The sequence below is a fragment of the Ixodes scapularis genome, unplaced genomic scaffold (genome assembly GCF_016920785.2).
Source record: "Ixodes scapularis isolate PalLabHiFi unplaced genomic scaffold, ASM1692078v2 PGA_scaffold1__304_contigs__length_218370807, whole genome shotgun sequence".
NCBI classification, from domain to species: domain Eukaryota; kingdom Metazoa; phylum Arthropoda; class Arachnida; order Ixodida; family Ixodidae; genus Ixodes; species Ixodes scapularis.
In genome coordinates this window covers 57,951,789-57,965,530 of record NW_024609846.1, presented here as the reverse complement: position 1 = coordinate 57,965,530, position 13,742 = coordinate 57,951,789, and the positions used below count along the sequence as shown (strand labels likewise).

Genomic DNA, 13,742 nt, shown 5'->3' with positions numbered 1-13,742 from the left:
GCAGGAGATCCTGTTTAAACGAACCGCGGTTATCGATGAAAACAATTATGATATTGACTCTTTTTTGTTTAAGGAACCCATATGTTTTTTTATTCAGGGGTTCATACATTTATTTAAGCAAGTGACAGGGTAGAAGCGATACAGACACAACGAGAGGGTCCTTCAGGCATACATTTTATGCTTGCATCTCTGTATTCCAATCAAATTTTAAATCTGTACCTTAGTTTCTGCGTCAAATTACATTTCCGAGTATATTTCTGGTATTGTGTTACAACAAGATGTATCCCGTTTGGAAGTCTCGGCGGATTGTTGCCCTCCAAACAAAACAGCTAGCTATGTGTCGTTAGCTTCTTTTTCTTTCTTCTTTACAAGAGAGAGTTCAAGGGTGCTCTAAAGAGGGCTTTGAAGTTTTGTTACTGCGTAGAGCAAGCCCGGCTCAGATACGTCTCTCGCTTACTATACGTGAGTTAATTTCTTATTTAGAAAACGTAAACGATGTTCTCATGAATGTTTCAGGTGGGCGACCCCTCTTGGAGACTCCAAATGTTGACTGCTCCACTGGCACGGAATTTACAAGCTTCTTGGCTCTATTCATTGGCGGGGGTCAAGTATGAATGTTGAGACACATCCGAAAAATGAGCGAAAATCGGTTCATTCCGTAGTGATGCCATACGATAAATGCTCAATATGATCATAAATAAGAGAAAGTCATGATAACGTCTCGAGGAAATGTGGGTAGATAGAGAGCTAATTTATTGACACCTGAAATTTCTTTCCTAAAAAAAAAAAGTTCACCATGATATTTGTAGAGCGCAAACTTCATCTCCCAATATTTTCGAACGTCTAGACAAATTTGTTGTCACCATCAATGTGCCAGAATCCACATTCGGCGTGTCCGAACTGGACTTCGGACACCACGTGGCCAAGGACAACATTCAACCTCTGTTGTCGAAAGTCGAAACAATTCAGGATTTTTCACTACCAACCAATGTCCGACAACTCGGAGAATCCCTTGGACCATTCAACCTCTACTGTCGCTCCCTTCCAGTATGCGCTGCTGTACTTCGCCCACTTATTGCCTTCCTCGCGTGAGTTAAGGCGAGACCTTCACCCCTGGCCCGGAATCCCACAGCCGAGGAAGCCTTTGTCAGGATAAAGGAGCAGTTAGCCAAGGGTGTACTCCTGACGCATCCCAGATCGGACGTTTATCGACAGTTGATTGATGGGTCCTGGTGCCCCATCGCCTTCAACTCGAAATCGCTGTCCCCTTCAGAAGTGAAATACAGTACTTTTGGACGTGAATTACTCGCCCCCTGCTCTGCTGTCAAGCACATTTGTCACTTCCTGGAAGAGAAACAATTCTTCATACTGACAGACCACAAGCCGCTCACATACGTCACTGCCTCTCGCAGTGCTGCGCACTTCCCAAAAGAAATTTGTAAGCTGGCATTTATATCCGAATTTACCACCGACATCAGTTCATCAAAGGACAAGCAAACATTGTAGCCGATACTTTTTCCCGCGTTCACATCGATGAGTCTTTCATGGAACACCTGCCTTTGGACTACTCGGCATTCTTAGCTTCCCAGAAAACTGACTTTGAACTCAAGAAGCTGCTCAACTCCTTCTCCTGTTCACTGAAGCTCCAGGAAGTCCAGATAGGCATATTATTACCAACACTGGTATGCGACGCTTCAACCGGTCAGCCGCGTCCTTACATCGCCAGATGTGTTCGATACCAAGCCTTTGACATACTTCATCTCCTGGCACACCCTGGTATCAAGTCAGCACATAGACGTGTTTCATATCGGTATGTCTGATCTGGCATAAATTCCTACGTTTGACACTGTACACGTGCCTGCATCAACTGCCAGCGAACTCAAGTCCATCGACATACTGCTTCCTTGACTGCGACATTTCAGCTTCCCCACGCACGATTAAGCCACCTTCACATGGACATAGTTGGCCCCCTTCCACCATCTCGAGGTAATCGGTACCTCTTCACCGTCATCGATCGTTTCACCAGATGGCCTGAGGCAGTACCATTAATCGATATCAATGCTGAGACCGTTGCACACGCGTTCCTCACATCGTGGGTTGCAAGATTCGGAATTCCTGCCACGGTCACAACAGACCGCGGATGTCAATTTCAATCCAACCTGTTCGCAACGCCGTCAAAACTGCTTTGTTTCAATCACATGTCGACGATGTCCTACCAACCGAGCGCGAATAGAATCTTCGAGCTCAAAACAGCTTTCACTGCCACGTCGCCATCCACATAAAGTGAATGTCTTTCGCTCTCTATACAAAAAATCACAGCTGTACTTCAGATCGACCTTGGGCGCAGCGCAGCCAGCAGAGTTTGTTTACGGCACCCCCCTCCCCCCCCCCCCCCCCCCACACACACACACGGCTACCAGGCGCCTTCTTCTGTGCTTTACCACCAAGCTGACTGCCTGATCAACTCGACTACGTGGAAAGTCTCCGCTCCCACATAGCCAACCGGCGAACCCGACTACAAAAATTCTTTGTGAGCCCCGACCTTTCCACCGCCACGCATGTCTTCGTGCTCTACGATGCTGCGTGACAAGCATATACGACGACTCGTAAAAGGTCCTCAGAAGAGCTGAAAAGCACTTTACCCTGGTCTACCGAAAACATGAAGACCATGTCTCGATCGTCCGACTCAAGCATGTTTATACCCTTATATCCACACCCCTGCCCGTTTCGATCTAGATGAGCATCGTACCGGCGTGTGGTCGTGTATCACTACTGCGTGGTGCACTTAAAGGCCCCATGCTAGCGGTTGTATCGCACTGGCTAAATTGCTCATCTCCAACTTGGAAACAAGTCGCTTGTTTCCCAGCATACTAAGTTCTATTCTGTAAAATATACACACGCCCCAATGCTTTTTTTTAATATTCTGGGCTTCGACGACCCGGACAGCCCCACAACACACACAACGAATGAGGTACGCTGTGCTACGATGGACATTGCGCATCCACCCCAGCCCGACCAAGCCCGACCCAGCACCGCTCGGTTCGACCTCCAAAATATTACCAACTAACGCGATAACAGCGTCTTTCACCGCTCTTCCAATAGGGGGGGAGCCCATGTAGCAAACAAGCGGGTGACCCCATCTACACGGTAGAGCAACGTGCACTAACGCACGCACAGCGAACGAGGCAGGGGCCACGTACCACGAGCGGCGGACACGCGACAAAATCTCGGATGGAACACGCCTATACTCTGTTTCACCTTGTGTCGTACCGCAGGAAAGGCTACAAGCGCGAGCTCCTTGCTCTAGGGCACACGTCGGCGGCATAAGCTCTCGTGACTTAAGGACAGCTGCCAACACTGTGAGCTCGCGCTTCTAGTCTTCGCTGCGGTACAACATAAGGTGAAACGAAGTATAGCTGCAACCCAGGCTCAGCTCGCCCAACTCAGACATTATCTCGGACTGACCCGGGTGTAAATATCTCTCTGTAAGATATGTAAATGACAAGTGTGTCAGCAAAGAATGCCTCTCGGTATGTTAACAACCCAGGGATTTGTTTCTAGGTAACCAGCAAAAGGTGCGATGCCAGTGTTTCATCAGGGGTTTGGTTTTGGTGAAAAGGTTCATATCATTAGGAATACAAATTAATATTTTGAAACATTACGATTCCAAGCATCGTTAAATTCGGTGTGTTTATTAGGAAGTGTGGGAAGATTTTAGCTCAAGAATAATCTAACTTATTTAAATTTTGCGCCATGACCGCGCTAAAGTTTAGTTGGTATAGAAATATTCAAAACGTTAACATATCAAATAAACTGCACTACGACATTCAAGTGAAAAAAAAATATCGATGCGATGCAGCCTCAAATATTTTATTTTATTTCATTTTTTCATTTGCATCAAGTACTAAGACACTGAAGGCGTAAGAAAAAGCTGTTACAAGGGCATCTTAGGAAGCCGCAGACCCGCGCATTGACAGTTGTGTAACACAGGCGAAATAACAATTTTCATGCAGTTCAATTTACAGTGTTAAAACTAAAACTTTGAAAAACAAAACATGGAACTTTGATTACTGAACGGGTCAGTATGCGAAAATATAGAATACAGCTGCCAAAGAAAAGTAGAGCCGTTTAAACTTACACCACAATGTGCTCGTCTTTTTTAATCCGTGTTACGTGCCACAGTGCCTTCTATGTATCTGTGACCGCATGTGTGACGGAACTCCGGCAGAAAAAAATAAGCACGTCTAAACGTGTTTTCTATTGTTTTATGTAGGTCCCCGGCTTTTGTTTGTAGGTCAATGAAATATTTTGCGCACTGTTAATGGGCGTAGTTCACTTTGATACTTCGAAAGGTAGATCTTCAATACATTCAAAGAGGATTATGTCCGCATATGCGTTTGTAAAAGATATTGCAACCGGAAGCCTCATCTAACTTGATCGGCTGGTATCACATGGAGTATCTCCTCGTTTTTAATCCCAATGGTTAGCTGACAATGCGCCCATCTGTAGTATTGACCACACTGCGCCTTTCTCCTTTATACAAAAGTGTCGTTCAGCTCAAAGTACATTTCAGCATCGTAAAACATCTTGACACTTTTAACAACAGACGTCGACGCAGGCGACAAATTGGCGCGATAAAGAGCCGTATACTTGACCCTTTTCAAAAGTCCGTCAGGCAACATTGGCAGTCGCCATTGTTTGAACACGAAGCCTGTGATTGGATCCGAGTCGTCGCCGAACTCTGACGCAGCGCTCATGTCCAATACATGCTGAGAGTGCGTGAGCAAGCAATGGCGGAGAGCCTTTGGCGCGGACTTTTGAAAAAGGTCCCCTGTGGAGCCGTTTCCTGATATGGGCGGCGAGCGCTAGGTACGAAGCAGACGCAGAGCTTTGGTTCCTTCACGCATGCGTTCGGTCGCAACAAAGACTTGATTTTGAAGCGAGTGTTTCCGGCGACTGAACACACGCGTCACACGTTGGCAGAAGTTAGGGTGTCCATGTACTTTTCCGAGTTTGATCCCAGCAAAATATACCGAGAAAGAGACAGCTAGCAAAATATTGTAGCGCCGCGAGCAGCCTGTAGTAGTTGTCGTACGTTCCCATGGAGTCTCTGAAGACACCTTCAAAGAGAACAAGGAAGGAATTATGAGATTTCGTTAAGCCGAGAAGGGCCGCCAATACATTCGCTATTGTTTTTGTTAGTTTTTTCTTTTTTTTTAAGTTACGAATCTGCGAAAATTATTATGCATCTGCTTTTAACCATAAATATGCCTCGCTCCTCAAGTTATAATCGATATACGTGTTTTAATATTATAGGCAGGAAATCTAAAGAAACAATACCTCGCATATACAGTAATTTGTTCCCATACACTGATCCCGTGAAGTTTAATACCCTATAAACAAGTAGGTAAGCAAATGGATTTCAAAATTGACACATTCGTACTAAAGCGCAGTTGTACTCCGTCCACATGGCGCGAAGGTATTACTCTAGCGTAAATTTTCACCGAGAAAATGTTCAACGATGTGTCAATAGAAGACAAAATATACACGAGCAACGTTCTCACAAGAGATCTCGTAATTCAGGACCATGCTTAGATATCCCCAAGAAAAAAGATGTAGGGAGATAACAAAGCCCAATTTTTACCCCATCTCTAATTTTATTTCTTGAGCATTTTAGACCTCCACAACACCTGAAGCCCTGCTGAAGCTTAAGGTGTCATGAACATACGAACACTTATAGGAACATAAAATTCAGAATGTGGCGTTTTACTTTTAGAGCGCAGCTCTTAGGGGCCCGTTCCCGGCTTGAGCGGCGTCGGCGTCGGCGTCGCCGTCAGCGTAACCAAGGTCACCCCAAGGTCACGTGACCCCCAAGGTCACCCCAAGGTCACGTGACCCCTCCTCCAGGGTCACGTGACCCCCCGCCGAGGTCACGTGACCTCCCCGATGACGTCATCGTCACTGATGACGTCATCGGCATCCGCATCGTCATAGTCATCATCACCGATGACGTCATCAGTGACGTCACTGATGACCTCACCGGCATCCACATCGTCATCGTCATCATCACTGATGACGTCACCGGCATCCGCATCGTCATCGTCATAATCACGGATGACGTCATCAGTGACGTCACTGATGACGTCACCGACATCCGAATCGTCATCGTCATCATCGCTGATGACGTCATCGGAGTCCGCATCGTCATCGTCACTGATGACATCATCGGCATCGTCACGTGATCCCCCAAGGTCACGTGACCCCCCCCCCCAGGTCACTTCCCTCCTCCTCCTCCGCAAGAGCTGCGCTCTAATTCGGTGTTACATGGAGTTGTAAACGGCTTTCACTTTTTAGAGCGCAGCTCTTAGGGGCCCGTTCCCCGCTTGAGCGGCGTCGCCGTCGCCGTCGGCGTAACCAAGGTCATCCCAAGGTCACTTGCCCCCTTAAGGTCATCCCAAGGTCACGTGACCCCAAGGTCACCCCAAGGTCACGTGACATCTCCCCAAGGGTCACGTGACCCCAAGGTCACGTGACACCCAAGGTCACGTGACTCCCCAAGGTCACGTGACCCCGGCCCCAGGGTCACGTGACCCCCAAAGCCGTGACACCCAAAGACACGTGGCTCCCCAAGTCACGTGACCCCCGGGGTCACGTGACCCCCGATGACGTCATCAGTGACGTCACTGATGACGTCACCGGCATCCGCATCGTCAGCGTCATCATCACTGATGACGTCATCAGTGACGTCACTGATGACGTCACCGGCATCCGCATCGTCATCGTCATTATCACTGATGACGTCATCAGTGACGTCACTGATGACGTCACCGGAATCCGCATCGTCATCGTCATCATCACTGATGACGTCACCGGCATCCGCATCGATCTTGTCATCATCACTGATGACGTCATCAGTGACGTCACTGATGACGTCACCGGCATCCGCATCGTCATCGTCATCATCACTGATGACGTCATCAGTGACGTCACTGATGACGTCATCGGTATCCGCATCGTCATCGTTACTGATGACGTCATCGGCATCGTCATCGTCACGTGACCCCCTAGGTCACGTGACCTTGAATGGGGGTCACGTGACCCCCTAGGTCACGTGACCCCCATTCAAGGTCACTTGACCCCCCAGTACCCTTCCCTCCTCCTTCTCAAGAGCTGCGCTCTAATTCGGCGTTACAGGGAGTTGTAAACGGCTTTCACTTTTTTCAGTGCTTTATTCCTTTATCGTTTTTTTTTTTGTCTTCGGGATAGGTTCATTGTTAACCAAATATAATCTAGGTCGGATGTTTCAGGAAAATTCAGGCCAGATATTGTTTGGGAGAGCCTCACTGAAAGTATTGGTTATGAATGTATGACGTGGCGTTAAAGACACCATAGACTCAAAACAGTACTTTGCTTTAGTGCTTGCGGTGGCAGTAATTTTTTTAGGGCCATTTCTGCGCATAATATGGCGTATATCGTCTCAAATACGCCGGCAGAATACTATCACGACATTCGAGTAAGCTAAAATACCCAAAAATACAAACGCGAGTGTAGAAAGTATAACAAATATCGTTTAAGCATTTCTGAAGTCGGTAGACAATGTTCAGAAACAGCCAATTGTGAAACTAGAGTACTACAGTTTGTCTTTAGGATTTGATAAATTCCGAAATAACCCTATGCAATGTTTAAAGTAATATGTGAAGTGAGGAAAATGTGTATTTACAGTTTTCCGCTTTTTAACCCTTCCCAACTTTCACATTGTAATTGCCGGAGGTGGATCTATTCCTTCCTTTAAAGGAACACTGATAGGGTATTGACGCCCCCCGAGTTTGTATTTGAACATGACCTTTAACAGCCCAACTACCCAGAGCACGATTCGCAGCTCGAAATTCCTTTTCTTTCCACTCGAACACAGTCGGTCGAGAATTGTCCGGCTTCAGACGCGCTCACTCTTTTTTCCATAATCATGTGGCGTTCAAGTTAAGTGTGCCAATGTGTTCAAAGTCGTGGGTCATCTAAGGCACACATTTAGTAATGAAAATACAAAAGAATTCAAACCCCAATTTTGTAGCCTTAAGAAAAGAAAAAAAAACTTTATTACGTGGATAAAAAAAAAAAAAAAAAGGTTTGCACAGATTACAAGAATTTCCGAAGTAGCGGACGTGGCGCCTCTACTTCGGAAATGTCGTTCGTGGAACCGGCCAATCAATTTTCAATCGCAGAACATCGAGCGGAATAGATATAAGTGCGAAACAATCACACGACAAACGGTGTACTTTGTCGTCTGCCTCGCACGCCGGAAAAGCGGAGAGAAAAAAAAAAAGGCGGTCAGGTCTAGCCACGTGGTATCTGGCCATGAGCTTCCGCGCTGGTGTTTCGGTTTTGAGCAGTTGAGCTTTTTAGTTTTATTAAATGTATATGTGACTTTGTAGTACAAATATTGATTAGGTAGTATTCTGACACCTTATTATATAGCAAAACAAAAAAAAGAAGATTTTTTTGGGTGTCAGTGTTCCTTTAAGTGTTTGCTATCACTTTATCCTCTGCCAGAAACACACAAAATTGCCCCCACCCATCATCGCGTTCGTGCTAAATGCGCAAAAAAAAAACAAAAAAACAACAACAACGAATGAATCTTAAGATGCTATCAATTTAATAACAGTCCTTTAAGATTCAATCACTGAATATTTTAAGTCCTTCCATTATCTTTTTGAGTAAAGTTTTTTGAAAACTTTGAGCTGATTATTCAGCATAAAATATTGAAGTAAAGCAACTATATAAATGAGTTGATTGGACTCACGAGACTCATGGCTTTACGAAAATAGAAAGCGCGAAATACAAAAACAAGTGGAAGGCTACATAGGGCAGGAGCGTACTCTCAACTGACGTTTTAATTCAGAAGAGCACGAAGACGAAAGAATCAAAAACCCTAACGTTAAAAGCAACAAGTATGCGAGAAAGGAGCGAGCGGATGTAAAAAAAAAAAAAAAAAGACTGGAAATTAAAGAAAGGTAAAAGAAGAAAATAAATTTCTTACTCTTCACGCATGTATACCTTTTCCTTTTATTTTTATCATTTTTTTACACTTCTTTACTTCTCAGTCTGTTCAGATCCTTTCGCTCCTTTCTCAGAAATATTCGTCGATTTCAACGTTATGGTTTTTGATGTGTTTGTTTCAGTGCTCTTCCGAATTAAAACATCAGTTGAGAGTACGCGCTTGTCCTGCGTAGTCTTCCACTCGTCCGTGTTTTTCGCGCTTTCTACATTTGCGATGTTTAACCAGCTAGGCCAACAAATTATTTTGATCATGGCTTACCTATTATCGCCGGACCGCATAAGAGCAGAGGCAGGCTTGCGAGACCTCCGATGGCTGTGCATGTAGGAATATTTTCAATGCCAAAGTAGTCTGCCATAAGCACCTCTTTCATCAGTAGAACAAGAGATAGGAACGTTTCCACGCATAAACACGAAATCAGTAGCGAGATAAATGTTGAGCAGTGAGGCAAAACCATCAATGAACAACCCAGAAAAAAAAAGTTGATCATAACCAGAGTGCCGCGGTTCATGTAACCCTTGTCAGCGATTAGCGGAATTGCCAAACGTCCTAGCAACTGCGGGATGGTCATGTAAACAATAATAGTTTCTGCCTTTGAAAGAGAAATCCCCTTGTCTAATGCATAATCGACGAGCGATGTTTGAAACGAAACGCAGAGGTAATCGAAAAATACGAAAGCCATAATTATCGCGTAAAAGGTTGGTTTACGCAGCAACCCAAAAGACGCTCGCTGATTTTCCTTTCTTTGTGATGAAGCTCTTTGAAGGCTATCGCTGATAGGCGCAAGCACAAGACATCTTTTTTGACGAGGCTCCTTTAAAGCAAAAGTAAAAGCTGTAGTGTTCATCGTCATAGCACCGCATAGAAACAGAGTACCCCGGAGGCCATACTCTTTCTGCGCGTAAGGAAGAATCGGCGGGAATATTAGGCTTGAAAGCGAAAGACCGACAGATCTTATTCCACTGGCTATACCCCTGTACTTATCAAAGTATATGGTAATCAACATACTCGTAGACAGTGTGTTTATTCCCAACCCAGCACCTGAAACATAACGGAAGGAAAACAGATTTTGTTTTAGGATGGTTAAATAAATGCAGGTTTTCCAAGCAAATTTGGTACTATCAAGCCCAAAACACTTCACATTAGAAACCCGCTGTCAATGTTCTTACCATAGCAAGCGAAGAGCACGTAGTTCACCCACGTGAGCCTTCAGAAATATATTCCTAAGAAACATGCTATATCATGCACTGTTTCTTTTAGCGTCACCCTTCAAACGTACATCAGTTCGGGATTATTTATCAAAAAGTACAATGCAACTTTTAAGGCTGGGGATACGCCACGACTTGGCACGAATACACGGTTTCATTGCGTTACAGTATAACTTCATTGCTCTTGCCAAATAAATCAAGGGAAATGAACAACGTTCAACATGGACCTCAATGCAGCGTTATCCATTCCCAAAAAACTGCCTAATATTTTGACTTTGAATACCAGATTTATTGTGTTTTGTTATCGATTCAAACATTATCTCTTGAGAGCAATACGTCGAAAAGTGAAGAAAGGCCGTGTCTAAAGCAGCTCATGTGCCACCGTAACTCAATTAATATTCAATTATCCAGTAAAATTATCATAACAACGCTGATGACGTCAGGAGATTTAGAAGTGTAAACCAACTTTCTGGCATCAGGAGAACACGGGCAATTTCCCATTAAGTAATCCAAGTCTTAGGGGCTTTGGTAATTATTTCCCATTTGTTGATTTCTAGGTCGTTGTTCCTTGTTTAAGGAGATGTAGATTTTTAAATTCACATTTTCTTAGCAACATCGTGAATAAAAAATACATCGTGAATAGATCAAAAGTGAGCACTCGTGACAAGGAGTAGGAAAGCAGAGCAGACAAAACTGTCGACGTCTCGTACTGAATCGAGGCGGTTTGACAGCTGAACACGCTTCAAAATACATTATCGTTCTCAGTTTTTAAACACAATTCTGTGGCACGTGAATTTAAGAGTAACCGGATTCATAGCAATTAGATTATATTGTTGTCAACGTTCGTTCCTGTGTGCACCATATGAACAAACAATTGTTGTTGCGCCGAGCTCTACGGCCCGCAACAACCTTTAATGGTCATTTGAATGGATCCACTTACCGTAAAAACCGCCATAGGAGACGGTTAACCATGCCATGTTTGGAGAAAACGCCGCGGCAATTAGGCCAGTCCAAGCTATAATACTACCTAAAAGAATGATTTGGAAAAGGGATAGCCTCCGTCGCAAGACCCAAAAAATACTGCCTGTAAAAAAAAAAAAAAAAAAAAAGAAAGAAAAGTCAAATCGCGCGTTTAGCCGCACAGCATTTTCCACATTAACTATATATGAATATCAGAAGATAGTTAGGGAAATATTTTGAATTTGGATGTTTCCGCCTTGTTTAATAAGGTAAATTTGCAGTTCCTCAACCAGTTCAACGCAACCTTTTGCACCTTCTAACATTGATGTCATTGCCATCGTCACTGAATCCTCGGGTTAACGTCACCTATTTAGGAACAAGGGTTCAATCCACGTCTAGGTTCCAGCGTTTTTTTTTCGGTGGGATTAATATCCTGCGGCAGCACTAATGACTTAATCATCAACCACATCAACTTGAAAGCAATGTGAATATTTAGTATACCGTTATAAGCTAAGTACTACCACTGAAATAGACTTCATAAAATCCCTATGTAGTGGAGTCAGCATATACCTTTTGTGAGACTCATAAAAATATTAAAAAGGAACTTATAGTTTTCTAGGAGCAATTTTATTTTGAGAAAATACCACAACTCGAAATTGTGGAGCAAAATGCGCAGAAGTCAGCATGCTGAAATAAAATTTGCCACCTCGCGGTTTCCGCATAAATGAACACAGTACAGTCGGCCTTAAAAAAGATGAACACAAGAGATGCATGGCCGGCGCGGGGAACCCACCAGACGCGGCGCTGTATTTCGCGATAACACGGAGAGCCGAGAGTGGCCGGGACGTTCCCACTTTTCAATCGCAGGTGTGCCTGGAGAGACTTATCGTTTGTAGCATTTTTTTTTAAATATTTTATATCTTACGGTCGGGCTGCTTTTGAAGGTGACGGGTCATGCGTGAGACGACGCTTTTTATTTCCGTAGTAATCAACAAGGCCTCCGCTGTGATATATATTTTATTAGCTCTCTTAAATTTGCGCGGGGAAGAGGGAGTATTTCCTCCATCTCATATCCTTGGCGCCTTAGGTAGTGTTGCTCTCATTCGCCAGCCTTGACAGTTCAGCGTCAATAAATCGTAAATGACGATAAAACGTAGATAAAAAAAAAAAAGATAGCCTTGCTCTCATGGAGCGAGCGAAAAGAGAACACATGTGCGCAGCTATATACGCTGTGTCGTCTGGAAAGCGCGCTTTGGGAACGGCTTTGGTGTGTCACTACCCCCTGCATCCAAGAGTGGACTGATTCGGTAGTCGCGGCCCCAGCGTGCTCACGCTATCGTAGCGCCCCGTGTCGCCTTATCGCCGGTCGAGCTATTGCTCCCTTGTGTTCATCTTTTTTTTATGGCCAGCTTCACCGGCGTGCGGTCAGCCAATTTCTTATATGTAGTGAACGTTTCACATTTTATATATCGTACCTGGAACGCGTCTCCGACCGCTGTGTTTATCATATCCTAAAACGTTGTCCTTTGACTTTACTTGATGACGTCATAGAATTGTCATGTCGCAGGCCGCGATCGTTGCGGCGTCCCAGCAGTGGTGATAGATGTGGCGGGGGCCTATTTTGGTGCAAGCTGCACTCCACTTCACAGTCCACGCAAAATTCGGCAGCCAGGTTTTGGGACGGCGTGACGGTAACAACAATCACGTTCTTTTCTATATTTTTTTAACTTCTGCGTTTAACTTCTAGAATCGCAACATCCGACAGCGTGACATTCGGGCTTTTGTAACGTCATTTTTTTCACTTCGTATACACTAAAACACAACAGCAGTCAGAGACGCGTTCCAGAAACCGTATCTTCAGGTAAGCAATCGCGTCACTCTGGTTAATTTGCCACTTTACAGTAATGGATCAGTATCGCAAATACTCAAAAGCAGCAGTGAACGAACTGATTAATCTGATGACATTATATTGTCTATACTTTGTTCACCCCTAACTGAGACTGTGGCGGAAGCTACGTCCTCGTTAGACGAGTCATACGCCAAGTAACCGAGTTGCAAAAAAAAATGATCGCGATATTGTATTTATTATTTCGGCTTTTGGCTAATTTACGTCACCTTCAACCTGCGTGTGGCATTTAACTCAAGAGTTCTATTTGAAAAGCATTACCTTCCATAATATTGTATTTTGCCAAACAGCATTTTGTACGGCCTCCGGGACATGTGTCCCCCATGGCACCAACCACAAGGGAGAGACCATCGCAGTAAGCGCGCGCATTATTCTTGCTATCAGCTTCTATAGCGCAGATAAAATTTGCAGTTGCTTCTTCTGCATAAATGAATGAAATTTGTTTTTTTTGGCGCATCAGCAACAAAGGCCTTAGTGCGCCAGAACTATGATAAAAGAAATAGAAAGGCCAGGTTGATAACAGAGTCAGCTCTCATAAAGCAGCGCAAAAATTTAGAGACGGTGTATAAGGCCAATATCCTTCAAGAACTCATGAACATCAGTATGTGGTATGAGA

General features: G+C 44.5%; 1 protein-coding gene across 1 annotated transcript; it reads right to left on the bottom strand.

Annotated features, from left to right (window-relative positions):
- Positions 1–9,573: 9,573 nt before the first annotated feature.
- On the bottom strand, positions 9,574–11,558 carry LOC115323289 (monocarboxylate transporter 4-like). The gene is given in 4 exon segments (XM_042290185.1): positions 9,574–9,632; positions 9,635–10,093; positions 11,201–11,344; positions 11,534–11,558. Coding segments are annotated over 4 exon segments (687 nt in total).
- Between the last annotated feature and the right edge of the window lie 2,184 nt (positions 11,559–13,742).